The sequence below is a fragment of the Falco naumanni genome, chromosome 8 (assembly GCF_017639655.2).
Source record: "Falco naumanni isolate bFalNau1 chromosome 8, bFalNau1.pat, whole genome shotgun sequence".
Lineage (NCBI taxonomy): Eukaryota > Metazoa > Chordata > Aves > Falconiformes > Falconidae > Falco > Falco naumanni.
The window spans coordinates 38,217,190-38,234,908 of record NC_054061.1 but is presented as its reverse complement, the minus strand read 5'-3'; the positions used below and the strand labels follow the sequence as shown (position 1 = coordinate 38,234,908).

The following is a 17,719-nucleotide window of genomic DNA, read 5'->3' as shown; positions in this document are numbered from 1 at the left end:
TCCACCACCTCCCTGGGCAGCCTGTTCCAATGCTTGACCACCCTTCTCGTGAAGAATTTTTTCCTAGTATCCAACCTAAACCTCCCTTGGTGTAAACTGAGGCCATTTCCTCTTGTCCTGTCCCTTGTTAGTTGGGAGAAGAGACCTACCCCCACCTGCATAAAGCCTCCTTTTCAGGTAGCTGTAGAGAGCAATAAGGTCCCCCGAGTGTCCTCCAGACCAAACGACCCCACTCCCCTCAGCTGCTCCTCATGAGACCTGTTGTTTAGACCCTTCACCAGTTTTGTTGCTTTTCTCTGGGCACACTCCAGCACCTCTATATCCCTCATGAAGTGATGAACCCAAATCTGAACACAGGATTCGAGGTGGGACCTCACCAGTGCCCAGTACAGGGGGACCATCACTCCCCTAGTCCTGCTGGCCACACTGTTTTGGATACAAGCCAGGATGCTGTTGGCCTTCTTGGCCACCTGGACACGCTGCTGGCTCATGTTCAGCCGGCTGTAAACCAGCACCCCCAGGTCCTTTTCCACCAGGCAGCTTTCCAGCCACTCTTCCCCAAGCCTGTAGTGTTGTGCGGGGTTGATGTGACCCCGGTGTGGGACCCAGCACTTCTCCTTGCTGAACCTCATACAGTTGACCTCAGCCCATTGATCCAGCCTGTCCAGATACTTCTGCAAAGCCTTCCTACCTTCAAGCAGATCAACACTCCCCCCACCAGTCTCGGTGTGATCTCCAAACTGACTGAGGGTGCACTCAGTCCCCTCATCCAAATCATCAATAAAAATATTAAACAGAACTGGCCCCAATACTGAGCCCTGGGCAGCACCACGTGTGCCCAGCCACCAGCGGGATGTGACTCCATTCCCCACCACTCTTTGGGCTTGGCCACCCAGCCAGCTTTAACCCAGCACAGAGCACCCCCGCCCAAGCCAGGAGCAGCCAGTTTCTCCAGGAGATGCTGTGGGAGATGGTGTCACAGGCTTTACTAAGGTCCAGGTAGACAACATCCACAGCCTTTCCTTCATCCACTAGGTGGGTCATCTTGTCATAGAAGGAGATCAGGTTCATCAAGGAGGACCTGCCTTCCATAAACCCATGCTGGCTGGGCCTGATCATCTGATTGTTTTGTCTGTGCTGCATGATGGTGCTCAGGCTGATCTGCTCCATAATGTTGCTTAGCATTGAGGTCAGGCTGACAGGACTGTAATTCCCCAGATCCTCCTTCCTGCCCTTCTTGTAGATGGGTGTCACATTGGCTGACCTCCAGTCTGCTGGGACCTCCCCACTTTGCCAGGACTGTTGATAAATAATGCAGAGCAGCTTGGTGAGCTCCCTCAGTACCCTCAGGTGGTCCCATTCAACCCCACAGACTTGTGTGTGCCTAAGCGGAGCAGCAGGTCACTGACCATTTCCCCCTGGTCTGTGGGGACTTCATTCTGCTCCTCCTCATCTCGGTCTTCCAGCTCAGGGGCTGAGAACCCAGAGAGAAGCTGGTCTTACTGTTAAAGGCTGAGGCAAAGAAAGCATTAAGTACCTCAGCCTTTTCCTCATCCTTTGTGGCCATCTTCCCCGCCACATCCAGTAAAGGATGGAGATTGTCCTTGGCCCTCATTTTGTTTCTAGTGTATTTGTAAAATCTTTTTTTGTTACCTTTTACAGTAGTGGCCAGTCTGAGCTCTAGCTGGGCTTTCACCTCTCTAATCTTTGCCCTGCATAACCTCGTGAGATCCTTATAGTCCTCTTGAGCTGCCTGCCCTGTCTTCCAGAGATAAAAGGTTTTCTTGTCTCAAGCCTTAAAGCCTTAGACACCTTTGCAAGCCTTATGGGGTTTTTTTTCTGTAGTTTCTTCTTCATTCTTGTAGTGGCTAAAACTCAACAGACTAGCTGAGGTTTTTCTCATGGCCACTTTATGTATAACATAGGATATAACCATAACTTTGTATGTCCAGTCATGTTAATACATTTCATAATGACACTTTACATTTTTTCATAGTCACTATACTGACTGTTGTTCAATCTGGGGTCTATTATAGTTCTTATATCCTTTTCTACATGGCTTTTAGCCAACCAATTATTTTACACTTTGTTGTTTTTGCATCTGATTGTTCTTTATGTATTTTTTACTTCCTTACTGAATTTCATCTTGTTGATTTCTGATTCATCTCCAACTTACTCATATCATTGTGAATTTTGATTTTTATCTTTAAATGGACTTACAGCCACACTTAACTTGACATCTTCTGCAATGTTTCAGTGTATTATGTTCCATCATATGTACACCATCAAATAAAATATTGTCTGGAAGTGGACTGAGGGTAAACTGCTGTGGTTGTCCACTTAAATTATCCTCCCCTTTGAGAAATCACTGATAACTGCTTTGAATCTGTCTTGGCATACCCTATGTAGTAAGTTGGTCTATGCAACACTTCGCTAATTACTTTATGAGAATGTCCCAATGAAATGGGGAAATTGGATTAGCTATATGTGACAAACCAGCAAGGGCTGGTTTATTACTGTGTTGGCCTCTTAGTGGTTTATAAAACTGCTTAATAATTTGTTTGCATATCTTTCTTGGAATTTAAATTGGTCAGACTAATACATAAACCTGAGTCTACTTGTTCAAAAACATACTTTAATCTTTCTTCAGTCCTCTGGGAATTCCTTCTCCAGTGTAATACCTAATGAATCAGAGATTTCTTCAGCTATTTCTATGAGTTCTGTACGATGAAACTTCTTCAGTTTTATGCTGACCTAAAAATGTTCATGTTGCCTAAATATATTAATATGAATTGTGTTAGTCATCGCGTTATAATTAACATTTTTGAGAATCAATGCCCCTCTTTAAAAAATAATAATTATTATTGTAATGCTGCAGCCATCACTGGATTATGCAGTTTGTGTTTTGTTTTGGTTTTTTTTTTTATATTTTTTGTGGTGTTCCTGTTGATTCCATGTGTAGGTCTTTCTCTGCATTTAGTTCTTACTAGTTTACAGGATGAAGATGCCAGCCTGAGCACCACTGGAATGTAAACATATCTCTCACTGTCCTATTTGTAAGAAATCTGGTATTTACACCTTAATAGATCGGTGAAAGTAGTGGCAGGGCATTGTTCTTCCTCGTCTCACAGCCCTCCAGGTTTCTGACAGGTTGATTACATTTCAGAACAGTTCCAGAATCTGGTCCCAATTTCAGTCACTCTAAATGAGTTTTTGATTCAGTCTAATCCTTATGTACATCTGTAGTGAATGTATGTGGTGTTCTAGGTGGAGAGTTAAACCAGTAAATTTCATGATCATTACATCATATCATACACTGTGGAAGATTTGAACTACATTTCGTGGAATTCATAAAGCACTTGCATACACACTTTGCATTGCAGTATTTTTTTGTAATGTAACATTAGTGTTCTTTGTATATTATTGAAGGTCGTAAAACTTTTCCAAGAGCCAGAAGGACTCAGGGGAACAGCTTCCGATCACCAGTTAGTTTCAGTCCCACTGATCACTCACTGAGCACCAGTAGTGGAAGCAGTGTCTTTACACCGGAATATGAAGATAACCGAATGAGGAGGAGGGGAAGCGACATAGACAATCCTACCTTGTCAGTCATGGACATCAGCCCACCCAGTCGCTGTAAGTTAAGGCATTTTGTGAACTCCACTGTAAAACTCTGTTACCTTTCATGTATATAGTGTCAAAACTAAGTGGGTCATCAAAAGACATGCAATTGAATAATATATTTTTAATCTTTCTAATGGGAAAAAGTCAAGAATGTATGCTTATTAGTTTTTTCATTTTTTTACTGTGCCAAGCTTTGTGTAGATTTTTTCATGTGGAGTTTGCATCTCTGATAACAAAACACTGTAAAAATACTTCTGATATGTTAGGCTCTTGAAGACCCAAGAAGGGTTATGTTGGTTGCAATTACTATTTATTTTTGCAGATGTTAGTCAATTTTTCTAAGAAATTGTAGACCTTAAGTGGTACCATTTGATATCTGTGGTGGCATTTCAGGAGCAAATATATTTTTGTGATGGCTTCAGTAGCTGGTACATTTTAATCATGCCTCTATTTATTTTAATTTTTTTCTAATTTTACTAAGTTTGTTTAACATGCTTTTTCTGTTTTTCAGATTAGCTGTTGCTAATTGTTTTAAGTATGTATCTCTACCACTAATTATTTTGTGAATAAATAAGTAGTTCATAATCTCTATCTTACAGGAAGTTTTATTGATCTTTGTAACTTATATGGGGAGGTTTAGGAGACACATTCTCTGCTGCTGAGAAACGTAGTCTTTTAAAAATTATTTTCTGTGTATTACAGTTTTCTCGATCAGCTGAATAACAAGCTCATTTGAAAACCAAAACATACTTATATTTTCAGCACCACGAGCTCCAACTAACTGGAGACTTGGTAAGCTGCTGGGTCAAGGTGCATTTGGCAGAGTGTATCTGTGTTACGATGCTGATACCGGAAGAGAACTGGCTGTTAAACAAGTTCAGTTTGATCCTGATAGTCCAGAAACCAGCAAGGTAAGTGATACCAAACAGAGTTTAAGGACTTCTGCTGAAGTGGCATGTTCTAGACTAGACTGATGTTCCTGTCCTTGAACAGGATGTTATTTTAAAATATGTTGTGTTTTCACGTCCTTGTTAGGAATCCTGTTTTGTTAGTACCTCAGCGATTTAGTTTGGTTACCTGATTTTAATGTTGCATCCCATTTTTAGATTTTCAGACGTGTCCTTAATGTGGTGAACATACATAACTTAATTTGGTGTGATCCCAGTCTCTAAAATTAAACAGTCCATTACAAAGTGTGTTCTGAAATAGATAATTATTTATACTTGCAGGGATTAGAACAAGTTCCATTTATAAACAGAAAAACCTGCTCTAATTTAAGTGTTCCTGAAAATAAATTCTCAAGTATATTTTGTTTGGCTATGAAGACGGTTTGAGATTCTTATCTTTTCTTATTTGTGGGGAGATATTTATTTTTTTTAAACTTTGGGCATTAGAGATAGCTACTGCTTTTCACTGTATTTCTCTCAAGAGCAAAGGTTTCATTGTCAGTTTATTCTCTCTCTAAAATTAAGCTTGTCCTTCTTTAAATACTGGACACTTGAGGAGAGAAACTATTTGAAAGTAGTACCAATCTTCTGTTTCTTTTTTCCCAAACCGTACTTGCTGCTTTTTACAGGATGGAAAAAGAATTATTACTTTTCCCGCATTAGGACTGCGTTCTGCACTGTGGGGAACAAGGCCGGGGAAACAATGGGTGTAAGCATGATTGCAGAATTGAGTGGCTACCAGTTATAGTTGCTGCTACTAGTGATGTAGGATCAAGCAAAAAAAGCTAAGACTCGTTGGTGCTGTAGATTTCTAGTGTAGTTGTTGCTACTTCTTCAAAACGTAACATAACAATTGATTATGCTTTGGAAATGTTAAATATAAAATACTGTAGTCTCTCCTGTAGCAACAGTTTTGTGACCTTACTTGCCACAGCATTTTGTAAAGTGTGCCTTTCTGTCAAAAACTGGTTTCCTTCTAACCTCAGAAATGTGAGTGTATCAGTAATAGCCTGTGACAAATAAAAAGTAAGTTTTGATGAAAGTCTTCTAGGTGAAATTTGGAGTCCAGTCAAGTTTGAACTTCTGGGTTAGTATTTTTCCAGCATCTGTACAATGCATTTCAAAATATCTTACTTGCTGCTTGCAAAATTTTTAGTATTTCAGATAGCTCTAGAGAAAGCACCACTTAGCATTATTGTTGTTCTTTGTTGTGTTTCATTATTACAATATTAAGTGGTCCTCAAAGGCATTTTTAAACTAGTCTGTCATCCTGGAAAAGTTAAGAATTAATGCTAATTATTCTACTAAATTATTTAAAGATTCTTTTTTTAACCTAATTGGAGACTTATGGTATGTTGCATAATGATCACTGACGTTATACGCATATTGATATCTGCTGTGCTCTGAAACAAACATAACTTCCAAATAAGAGAAACAATGAAATAACAGCTAAATCATCCCAAAGTCAATTTATAGACTATCCATAGGTGGGTTTACTTCCTTCAATCTAATGGTGATATTTTCATGTTATAAAATGTATAAACTTTGCATAAGCTCCAAGAGTATTTTGATATTTAGATTGTGTAACCCTTCATTCTGTACATACTGTCCTGCTTTAAAAAAAATGAAAACAATGTTATTACTACATCAGGCATAGTAAATCTCGTCTGTTTTTTCCTTTTAGGAAGTAAATGCACTTGAATGTGAGATTCAGTTGCTGAAAAATCTTCTACATGAAAGAATTGTTCAGTATTATGGCTTCTTGAGAGATCCACCAGAAAGAACACTCTCTATATTCATGGAATATATGCCTGGGGTAAGCAAGAGAGCCAGTCCACTTCAGCCATCATTTCTACGCAATGTGACGAGCACCCAAGTAGACAATTTCTGCAGACGTACACGGAGATTAAAGAAATGTCCCAGTTAAAAACAGTAGCCAAGGATGGGTGCTTACAGCAGCCTATCTTCTCCATTGCATGTTTCGGTTTTCAGAATTACCATGGTTACAAAAGTTCTTTATGACTGGTTTTGGCATAAGAAGTACCTGGGAATGTCTTTGAAAGGAAAATATTATCATTAGGAAACTCTTGAATTTTCCTGAATTTTACTGTTTATTTTTGCTGCATTTCAGCTTGTGCTGTTGCATAATCACTATCTCAAGTGCTCAGTTTTTTCAGGAAAACAGAAAGTAGCTAACATGGGTGTTGGAACAAGTGGATACACAAAATAATCTTGGTGCTTGTTTTTTGTGTGGCACCTACGTACATGCTGAGCTGTTCTTGTACTGTTTTATTAAGAAATACTATAAAGTCAGAAAATGGTAGATTTTCATTTTTTCCTCCAAGTGGGGTCAGCAGAGCTAAACAAAACGTGCTCATATAAAAACATAGGCTCTGTATTTCTGCATAGTTTACAGCATTCTACTTTGCTGCGAGACTCCACAGAAGAAAAGTGGTGGCTGTGGTTGGGTTTTTTTGTTGTTGTTGCTGGTAGTGGGGTTTTTGTTTGGTTTTTAGGTGAGTTCTGGGCTTTGTTTTGAGGGGCTTCTTGAATTTTTCTGAGATTTGGAGGACAGTATCACAGAAGTCATCTTAGCAGTTTGTAACTGTGTGAAAAAGCCAGGTTATACGTAAACACTTAGAAAGCAATAAATTTTTGATATTTATTTTAAGCCAAGACTTGCTTACTTAATTTTTGCATAAAGCACCATTCTCCAGCATGTGGTAGGTTTTTTTTTTTTCTTACCAAGCTTTTTTTTTTTCTAAATATAAACTAGCCAGGATAAACATGCATGTGTGTCACTATTTAACCATCAAAAAAGTTGAGTGATGTTTGAGTGAAAGTACAGCTGTTCTCTTTTTCTGTACATCACACTGGAACTGTTCAGCTGCTTGACAGCTTTAAAGTTAATAGCTTAACATTTCAGTATACTTTTCTGTCCAGCCTCTTCTTTGTCAGTTTTTACTTTTCTCAGTGGGTGTAAAACTGTATTGGTGTTTTTAAGTTGATCTAGAGAAGTGTTGCAAGTTTAAACATCTAAATTTCAGACATAAATTTCATTGAAGTTCAAGTGTGGTATTAGCCCACTTGTGATCCTAGAAATGTTAGTGTTTTATACTTGTTTGCCATAGGGTTCCATCAAAGACCAGTTGAAATCATATGGAGCACTCACAGAGAACGTGACTCGTAAATATACACGGCAGATTTTGGAAGGAGTTCACTACTTGCACAGTAATATGATTGTCCATCGAGATATTAAAGGTAATGATACTTCTGTGCACAGTTCAGTGCCCTTTCCTACAGATTCTTTTACAGTCTTGTGTGAAGCACTAAAATGTAATTAAGTTTGAAATGCCAAAATACTGACTTAAAAATCAGATTGCATTCCATCATTTATTCATGTTATTGTTGTAATCTGGGGGGGTGGGAAATAAGCATCTTTGTGATGTTCTTGCAGACTTCTGACAAAGTTTCCATAGACTGTCTGCAAAACAGTCATGATAAATTTCTTTCTGATTTTATTTCAGTATTAAAGTGTTGAATATATCAAAGGATGTTGTTGTTACACATAGATAAAGCATGCAGAGGAAAGCATTATTACTTGAGTTTATTTTTACCGACTTTTGTTTCATCAGTTGTGTAGAAATGACTTAGCACTTCAGTGGTATGAGAAATGACTGGCAGAGGTGACTTGCCTGATCGTATGACTCTGACTAATTCTGTTTTACTGCCAGGAAATCTGAGGAAACAGACATATTTATTTTTTGCAGATAGATACAGGTGACTTGCAAGTGCTGCATAAGCAAGTTATGAATATGTAGGAAGATGGTGATGTGCAAAATGGGTGTGTTGAACACAACGTTGTTCCAAAAAGTTTTACAATTTTCCTGTTGCTTTATATCAATAGTGTTTTGCTCCAAAAAAAGTTGTGCTATCACAGTCAATTCTTGAACAAATTTGTAACACAGTTTGAGATTTTGCTTTAATCTAATATGAAGACACTTCCAGTTGTGCAGAAACTTCTTTCCCATTGCTTTTTATTTCCCTTGTATGGTAGTATGGCACATTCCTTATTTTGTCAGGAAGGCTTTGCAAAAATGACTGGCACTTCCCAGGAAACGCCTAGGATTGTATGCAAACCAATGCATACAATTCATTATTTTCTGAACCTTGAAATAGAGTGGTAGGAATGAGCAGAGAAAGTAAATTCTCTGGCTTGAAATACTAGGCTGTTCTTGCGTTCTATCACTGAATCTAAACTTCTGTTACTGTTTTCTACACCAAAATGTTAATGGGCCTTCCATGAATGTAACACTGTGTTCCCTTCCTTCCAGGAGCAAATATTCTGCGAGATTCAGCAGGCAATGTGAAGCTCGGTGACTTCGGTGCCAGCAAAAGACTGCAGACTATCTGTCTCTCTGGTACAGGAATGAAGTCGGTCGCAGGAACTCCTTACTGGATGAGTCCAGAAGTTATTAGTGGAGAAGGGTATGGCAGAAAAGCAGACATCTGGTATGTTAAAAAAAACCTTCTCTACTGAAAGGTGTCATTTCAGAACAGGCTCTTTTTCAACAGAGTATAGGTGTTAGTTATCTGAAGTTGGAGTGTTTCATTCTGGGGTTTAAGCTGAAGGTGGCAAGTGTGAGCACTGACAGCCATATTGGGAGAGTATAACACTGAAATTTGGGAATTTTTCCTTTGACATTTCCTCAGCCCATCAATTTAGGGATCATTAGAGAATCCTTTGAACTGACCTTGCATGAAGTTAAGATTACCTGACTGTAAATCCTGGAGACATAGTGACTGAAAGCAACATGTGAAGCTTTGAAGCATCAATGAAGTTGGTGTTTTGTAATGAAACTTGTATCACTGAAATACTTTGATACAAGGCAGAAAATGAAATGCTGACCCTTTAAAAGATAAGCACTTAAGAAGGAATTCACCAAATTTAAATGGGAGGTATCAAAAACTAATTTGGTTTAAGTTGTTATTAAATATGTAAGAATTAAGAGGGAGAGGTAATTTTTAAAAAATGAATGTTTGTGATACATTGTGTAATATGGCATAGTCTAATATAGCTGCAGCCCAATGAAGAGATGATGTTAGTGATTATACTTCTCGCACTGCAGGTGATCTGTGAACACACAGAGTAATGGGTAGGCAACAATAGATATGCAGGAGTAATATTTTGTGTGTTTAAAAAAGATTCACGCTACATCCAACCAATGGCAGTACTTTTAATGTCAGGGAAATTAATTTAGCCTACTTCAGATCACTCTGTAATAGTTCTTCTAGACTTGAATAACAGCCTTATAGATGTCAGGCAGCTGACTTGTTCAGATTTGAAGTATTTGTACCAAGGTTAATGTATGGCTTTTTTATGGAGAAAATCCTGGTTAAAAGTAAGAAAAAAGACTTCTGCCAGTCAATAAATCCCTATTGTTTAAAGAAATTTATCTCTCTCTAGTGATAAAACTTCTTGCAAGCATCTTGAAAAACCATAAAACTTCCTGAAAATTGGGAAGTTTTTCCAGCCTATCTATTTTTGCAGTATCATTTGCTTGTTGCTGGAAGAGACTGATCTTGCAGGACTTACAGAAAAAAATTTTCTGGCCATATGCATGCCATTCTGCTTTTGTAAATTCTTTAAACATAACCTTTGTATACAAACATTGTTTAGGATCTTAAAATTTTGTTTGACAATCTAAATATATTTTTTGTATCCTTGATTAAAAGAGGAAGATACCACTGAAGTATGGTTCTAAACTTTTCCTCTGCCATGTTATGTTTGCACATTATGATAACTTCTGCATTTCCAATGAGCCAGCAATATACACAGTATGCCCAAGGCCTTCCTGGCCTCTTCCTTTTCTGTGAGGCCTTAATGAGCAAGAAGGCTTTCAAGTTCATTCAAATCCTGCAGGTGTCTGAACAGCTGGAGTACAAGGGTTATGTAGTGCTCATGGCCTCTGCCAGTCTGCTGGGCACTGACTAGCGGCAGTGGCATAACGCAGTTAGTATTGCCTAAATAATTATCTCATTATGTCTTCACTGAGGTAGTTTCTTTTGGCCTAGTGAAGTAATGAAGTGAAGATGTAGGTAGTGATTTGTGTAACTGAGAAAGTGTATAGATGTACGCGCAGGTTTTTTAACACACCTGTTTTCCACTGAAGTTGCTGTGTAGCATGCAGTGGACACTACTTATTTGTGGTATTTCAGTTGCTCTCTATTTCTTGTTTTCCTAGAAGGGCATGACTCTCTTGTAACCTGCTGTTTCACTTCTGCCTCTGTTTCAGGAGCGTAGGTTGCACAGTGGTAGAAATGCTCACGGAGAAGCCCCCGTGGGCAGAGTTCGAAGCAATGGCTGCCATCTTTAAAATTGCCACTCAGCCAACCAACCCCCAACTACCACCTCACGTCTCCGACCATGCTCGGGATTTCTTGAAACGGATTTTTATCGAGGCCAAGCTGCGACCATTTGCAGATGAACTGCTAAGACACACGTTTGCACACTATCACTAACAGCCTGCCTCAACTCAGCTTGCATCTACTGCATTTATTTTCTATTTGACTGCACTTTTATTTTTATTTTTTACAGAAAAAGGAGAAAAAAGACAAGAGAGATGATATTCTCTTGAATCTTTGTTTCACTTAGATTGTAAACAATCTAAATTTTGTATCTAAAATGAGAATCTTCTCTCCCCCACTCCCACCAGGACTAGAACATTTTGTTTCTATGATGTACTGATGTGGTTCATGTAGATAAAGCACTTTAGTACATATTTGTTCCTTATTTAAAGAGGAAAAAAAAAAAAAAGACAAATGCTTGGACAGTCAGGAACTGTGTGACTTTTTCTGACACCACTGACTGACTCAGGGTGCAGGGAAAAATAGACATGCAGCTAAAGGACAAGAAGGTTACTTCTCTGTGATTCTTCTTGATATTGTAGGTACTTGCAGCAGAGAGTTCTAAGTTCTTACTAAATTTCAGCATTTTAATCAGTTTCTGGATTTTGCAGCTTAAGCTGGAGCACACAGTTCTGAGAGTTAATGATAAAGCTGGAAGAACTTGGAACTCTTTGTACTGCAGCGTGTCTAACCGGTACTTCTATGTGACCAAAAGAAAATAACAAAAAAGAACTCAACACTGTTGTAATAGCTAGAGGGTTTGGTGTAGAACGTTGTATTATCTTAATAGGAAAATAATTACAGGTAAACAGATTATGGACCCAACTCCTAGGAGCTACTATACTGCAAGGGGAAAATTTCTGTAATAGACAAGGGTCAGCTGTTGGATGTAAATAGTTAGGAGAATGCCTACTGCTGTATCTGCCAAAGAGAACCTCTGTTGCATAAGCTTGGAGGGAGATGGGTATCTTAGATAAGAAATAATAGTAATGTTGGGAATCAGTTCTCCTCCACAATCCCATGAATGGCTGGAGGGGAAGGGGAGTGACTAATCCTTGTGCAGTATACGAGTTACTTGATTCAGAATGAGCTCTAAGAAATTTTCAAAGCTGTTGAGAGGTGCTAGGGTGGAATGTATGTCAACATCAAGTGCCTGAATAATATAAAATTCTTCCCGTTATGCACTAAAATTGTTTTGCTAACACAGTTCAGTCATCTAGGATGTGTTGAACATTCCTGAAATAAAGTTAAACATCTTTTAACACCAGGGATAAGTCACTGAGAAAGATAAGACTCCAGTTATATTTTTAATAAGGTAGTGATGATGAATCCACATGATCAAGGAGGCACAGAACAAAAGACTGTGAAAAACAGGCCAAACACAAAAAGCCAGCAATTAAATAAAATGGGTGTGATTACTCCAGCCTGATAATCCAGATGATTGGTGTTTGTCAATTTCCAACTGTTATAAAACTTATGTTAATGACTTTTTCAATTTCTGAAAGAATATAATAAAAGAACAAAAATAAAGCTTTGAAATACTGCTTCTCAACTGAGAAGTCCAGGTACTGGTCAGGTGTAGTGAATAACTGACTTTTCACTACAGAAAAGTCAAACTCATATTTTTGTAGAAGAACACAACATAAATAATTTAAAAGGGCATTTGGAAATAAACTATTGGACTACAGAACTGAAATAATTTATACTGTTTTGGATAATTCATTGCTTGCTTTTGTTGTTTTGTAGAGGCAGAGCAGGCTGGTAGTGTGAAACTTGTCCACCCTGACAAGGCTCCACCTGTTTCGCATCTTTAGAGGACCATCAGCGTTGTGAAGTGCATGGTGAAAGAACAATAAGCTTACCCATTCCCATGGTAGTTCACTCATGACATTTCCAAATTTATTCTGCTAACTTCCACATTTTGTACCAGAGCCTAAGCAGGAGTATGGATCTATCCTAATCACTTTACCTGTAGTGGAGTAATAATGATTTTTTTTGAGGCCATCTTTCCTGAGACTGAGTGATGGCTGCTTCGGTACATGTGACTTTTACCCAGTTTATAATTTTCTCAGTCAGGGTACACAACTGTGCAAGGTTTTCGGAGCATGGGAAGAACTAGTCAGACAGGGAAAGTTTAGAAGGCTGAAAGTCAGCTTGTACTGATGTTCTGGGTTTTTTTTTCTTCATTACTAGATAAAAGCTATGAAAGCAGCCTTTAAGAAGTGGTATGTACTCGGCTGTGAAGGACTTTTGTTTCATAAGCAAAATTTTGTGACAGCAGGGATGCAGAGATTAATGTAAAGCCTAACAGTTTACGTAGGTATTTTAAAGATCACGTAATTGAAATGATTGATCTCAAACAGATTAAGAAGGTACCAAAACTAAGGTGACAATGTATATAAAAATCAGTAGCTGACAGTGACATCTGAACAGGTAAGGAAATTTTATATTACCAAAAAAGGACATTAAAGAGAAGACATAACCAAGTTTATCTTGTAGCATTCATAACATTTAAATATACTATTCTAAAAAGAAACTGCACTCTCTGAAGCTTGAAGATTTTTCTGAATCTAGTTTTCTTATAATGTGTCCTTTTTGTGAGACAATGATGGCTCATGTATATTGCAATATCACTTCCTCATTGTGATTTTTAATTACTGAATAATCAAGTTTGCTGCTTTTGTGCCTTTTATAAAAAAAGGCATTCAGTCATGACAACAGTGTGTGTTTTGGAGCCAGGAAAAAAAAAAAAATTTGCAGGATGCATTTTCCTTAATTTCTTTGACATAAAAGAAAGCTGCCAATATAAGGACAGTGATTCTTAAAGGAAGCTGATGTTTTCCAGTTCCAGTGATTCTAGTAAAATTTTATGAATTTAACCAAGAGACTAGGCTTGAGCTGACTTTTTTTTTTTATCCTACGCAGAATTTGTCTACTGACTTAAGCAGCTTAGAGTGAATTAAATGGTTATTAACTTAAATGTTTTCAGCTAGAAATTAATTATGAAGCTAAATCTGCCTTATACCAAAAGGTCAGCTGGTATTTATCCCCTGTTGGGGTAATGCAGTAAAACAAGCTGCGTTACATAACGGAGTGTCTCTGTATACAACGTCTGTAAATCACATTGAGTACTAGCACAGCAATGAACAAATTAATTCTTCTAGAATTTGAGAGGGCACGTGGAATTGCATGCTTAAAAGTCCATTGGAGGAGGGTTGCAGAGGAAATATGCTTGCTCACAACTTCTTGTACGCTACTGACAAAGATACTAGCATTTTAGAATCATGAATCAGTCTTAATTATTGAATCCAATTACTAAAAAATGCCATTGGAAACAATACTGTTACAGAGTTGTTTTGCTTCTCTGCAAATGCCCCGATGAAGCTATGCTCTCAAAAAAAGATAGCGGTTCACAGTGAGTATGCCTATTTTCAAAAGACTTATCCACTAATGAATTTTACTTATGTCTGTTGCATGTATTAAGTTACAAAAGTTAAGCTGCTTCTGTAGTACAGCCTTAATAGTGTAACAGTCCTGTTAGAGCACAACTGCAAGTTTCAGTTGTGTTACAGCAAGTTGATAATTTTTAATTTTGGTGATAGAAATATCCATGCAAGAGCTTAAAAAGGTATAGATCTAATAACTGTGAAGTTAAATCTACATAGACTTTTTTCTTGACAGTTTAAATATAGTCATAAAACTTTAACTTGGTTTGCAATCCAATTTGTAGCTAAATAGTCCCTTCAGTAGAACAAAATGAGAAGTTACTTTTTTTTAGCTAGTGCCTTTTTATCTATATGCCTTAATTTTGTTCGTATTTGAACACCATATTTCAGTTTATGTCATACAATTCCCTGTGACCATAGCAGACTTAGAGTATGGGTTTTTTTCAAAGTGCCCAAGGTAGAATTCACCAAACTGCATTGAAAAGTGTACTTTATTTATGATCTGTGGCAGACATTTAAATTCAGAATTTTAAAAAGTTATTTCTGGAGCGCTTCCTGAGGGCTTCCTGTGCTAATACACATTTTTTTACTTGCTTTTTGGAGATTGTACACTGCACATACCAGAAAAGACTTAAGCTGGCCTTGTGCCCATGAAATTTTTTCCTGTGCCTTTTGGATAATCCCAGTCCTGCTGTTGTTTTGACTGAAAGCCTTGTAGCACCTGTAGGTACAGCGCGGTACAGCAAGCCATTCTTTTGGACAACATAGAGCGATGTCTAACTGCAGCTTCAGAGACTTGAGCAAATCGGCCAGATCTACAATTATTTATAACCATTTCTTTTTTTAATCTTGAAAGTCTTTGTCACGCATATAGAAAAGCATAAATGTGTGCTTGAATGTAAGTCCCTATGGTGTTTCTGGAAAAGCAAAAGTATACCGCCAGTATCATTTCTCCTTGCTGGTAACTTGCTGTCTTGTGTTAATGACAAGTCTGCAGTGTAAAATCACGTACAATTACCAAAGCTTTTCTATTCCCATATACATATAGCCAAAAGTGATGTTTCATGGATTAATACTGTTACTTATAGATACGAATATATCCATCAGTAAGCTATTGCTAGCTGAGTAAAGCAGGTGCTAGTAAGAAGTGATAGACACTGCCCATATCTAAGAGATTTGGGCGTTTATAGTTGCTGTTTTGATGTGCATAATTCATGCCAGCATTAAAATGAAGAGTTTGCTTTTTAAAACTCTTTAACTTATTGTTGTCATTCTAAAATTAATGCGTAAGCTTGGTGACTAAACCTGGTGACTTTTACAGCCAGGTTTGAACTTTGGGATTTGTAAGGAATGCCATGAAAATAAGTATGTTTGTGACCCGAACTGCTCTGTGCACCGTAGTGAGAACATTTCAAAGCTGCTGGGAAGCAGTCGACGTGACAGCCAAATGTCACCCACCGTTACCTGGGTTCAGGAGGAGTCCCAAATGCACGCCAGAGGCAGAACTGATACCAACCCAGGGTTTGTGAATCAGAATCCTTGATCAGAAACAAAAGAGCTCCTTTCTCTTTTTGTTTCCTCCACCTTGGCCTGCACGGTTGATTTTTCTTTCTTATTGGCATAACAAATACAGCATAAGTGGTGGCTGCTGGTCGCTCCTGAATGAGGTGCGAGTTCACCTACAGCTTTACGCCGGGGCCCTGTCTGTTGCACCCAGGATGCTGCAGCTCCCCGCGTGCTGGAGCAGCCCTTGGGTTTTCCCTAGCAGTATATACACTTCCATATTCAAGGCACGGATGAGGTGGAGGAAATGAAATTTCCCACGTTTCAAAGCAGCGACGCTAGTAATTCACACTTCAGCTAGGTTCTAGTTTTCAGAAACTTATTTCAAAGGGAGAGGAACTGGATTAAAACGCATTAAGATTGGATCTCATGCTTCAGCCCTTACGCTGAGTCTGCCAATGACGATTGGAGGTCAGGGTCTTCTGTCAAGAGATAAGGAAAAGGATACTCTTAACTCCAGAGTGGATATTTGTGGGAAATGTTTCAGAGGTTTTTCATGTCTTTTACCCCCAAACTGGACGATCCTTTTCCCCAGAGGTTATATAGCGTGGATTTAAGAACAAGGATTGCATTTTGTCTTCTGAACAGGCATTAGATTGTCAGTTCCCTAGTGCTTGTTTCTCATTCATACCAATGCAAAAGGTGGTGTCACCCCAAAATTGCAACGGTTTATTAGAGCATAGTGTCTGTCATCTCAGACCTCACAGGAGTCATATAATGGAATATCACTGTAAATACATGGAGGAGACTTAGATGAATTGAACGTAGGCTTTTAGTTTTCATGAAGCTATGAATAAAAATTTGTAAATTTACTCTTGATCTAATGTACATTTTTATGTAGCCATTAAATTCTCTATTTAATCTATCAGTTTCTCACTGTAAATGTTTTTACTCTCAGTTGAATGCTGGGCACAGTTTGTAATGTATGTACACAAAGGTGTTTTTTTCTATCAACGTTGACTTTTTTGCACATTTTTGGAAATATTTAATTTGTACACTGATTTAATACTCTGACCAATTGTTGATGGGTGTATGAGAATCACGTGTGTGTGCAATGTACTACTGTCTGGATGTATGGGTTTTCTATTACTTTTGAGATGTTGCTACCAGTAACTGCACTGCTGTTGCTGCTTTACATGGAATATCTTGTGTATAAAAAAGGATAAAAACAATTAAAAAATTAGCCTACGGTTATCTTGGTTGAGGAACTCAGGAGTTGAGCATTGCTTACTAGTTCCGTTTGTCTAACAACCTTCCAAACTTAAAAACAAAGAAAGAAACAAAACCCCTTGTAATTCTGTGTATGCATTGAATATATGTGTGTGTGTATATATCCCAGTAATCTTATTCCACAATTTCATTTCTACATTTTTATGAACTTGTTTTTTAAGGGTACTATGTTTAGTTAGAATAATTAAATATATGAAAGCTTTGAGAGATGATTTACTAGATAAATATATTTTCAGCTGGCTGATGTTCAAAATATTTTTTTAATTTTTGTTTTTAACCATTCGAAATGTATTTGTATTTCCAAAATCAGACACGAATTGTACTTAGAAATATATTAAAACACTCTGTAGGGACAACAGTGTGATTTCTCTTTGAAGAATTTTGTGCTTTAGAACAATGCGGAATGTCAGTCTTGTTCCTGAATTGCCAATTGGCTTTTTTATGTATTGGCCTTGTTTTTAATTACTGTTTTTTTAAAAGAACAATTTCTCCCCCTCGGTC

The 17,719-nt window shown here is 37.9% G+C and overlaps 1 protein-coding gene across 2 annotated transcripts in view; it reads left to right on the top strand.

Annotated features, from left to right (window-relative positions):
• Window positions 1–17,574, top strand: part of MAP3K2 (mitogen-activated protein kinase kinase kinase 2) — a 56,395-nt gene extending 38,821 nt beyond the window's left edge. For both annotated transcript variants that reach the window (XM_040603429.1, XM_040603428.1), the window contains exons 12-17: window positions 3,430–3,636; window positions 4,387–4,535; window positions 6,256–6,387; window positions 7,703–7,832; window positions 8,906–9,083; window positions 10,868–17,574. In XM_040603429.1, the coding sequence (XP_040459363.1) occupies window positions 3,430–3,636; window positions 4,387–4,535; window positions 6,256–6,387; window positions 7,703–7,832; window positions 8,906–9,083; window positions 10,868–11,093 (1,022 nt within the window). In that variant the 3' untranslated portion in view covers window positions 11,094–17,574. The remainder of the gene's footprint in view (window positions 1–3,429; window positions 3,637–4,386; window positions 4,536–6,255; window positions 6,388–7,702; window positions 7,833–8,905; window positions 9,084–10,867) is intronic.
• The last annotated feature ends 145 nt before the right edge of the window (window positions 17,575–17,719 follow it).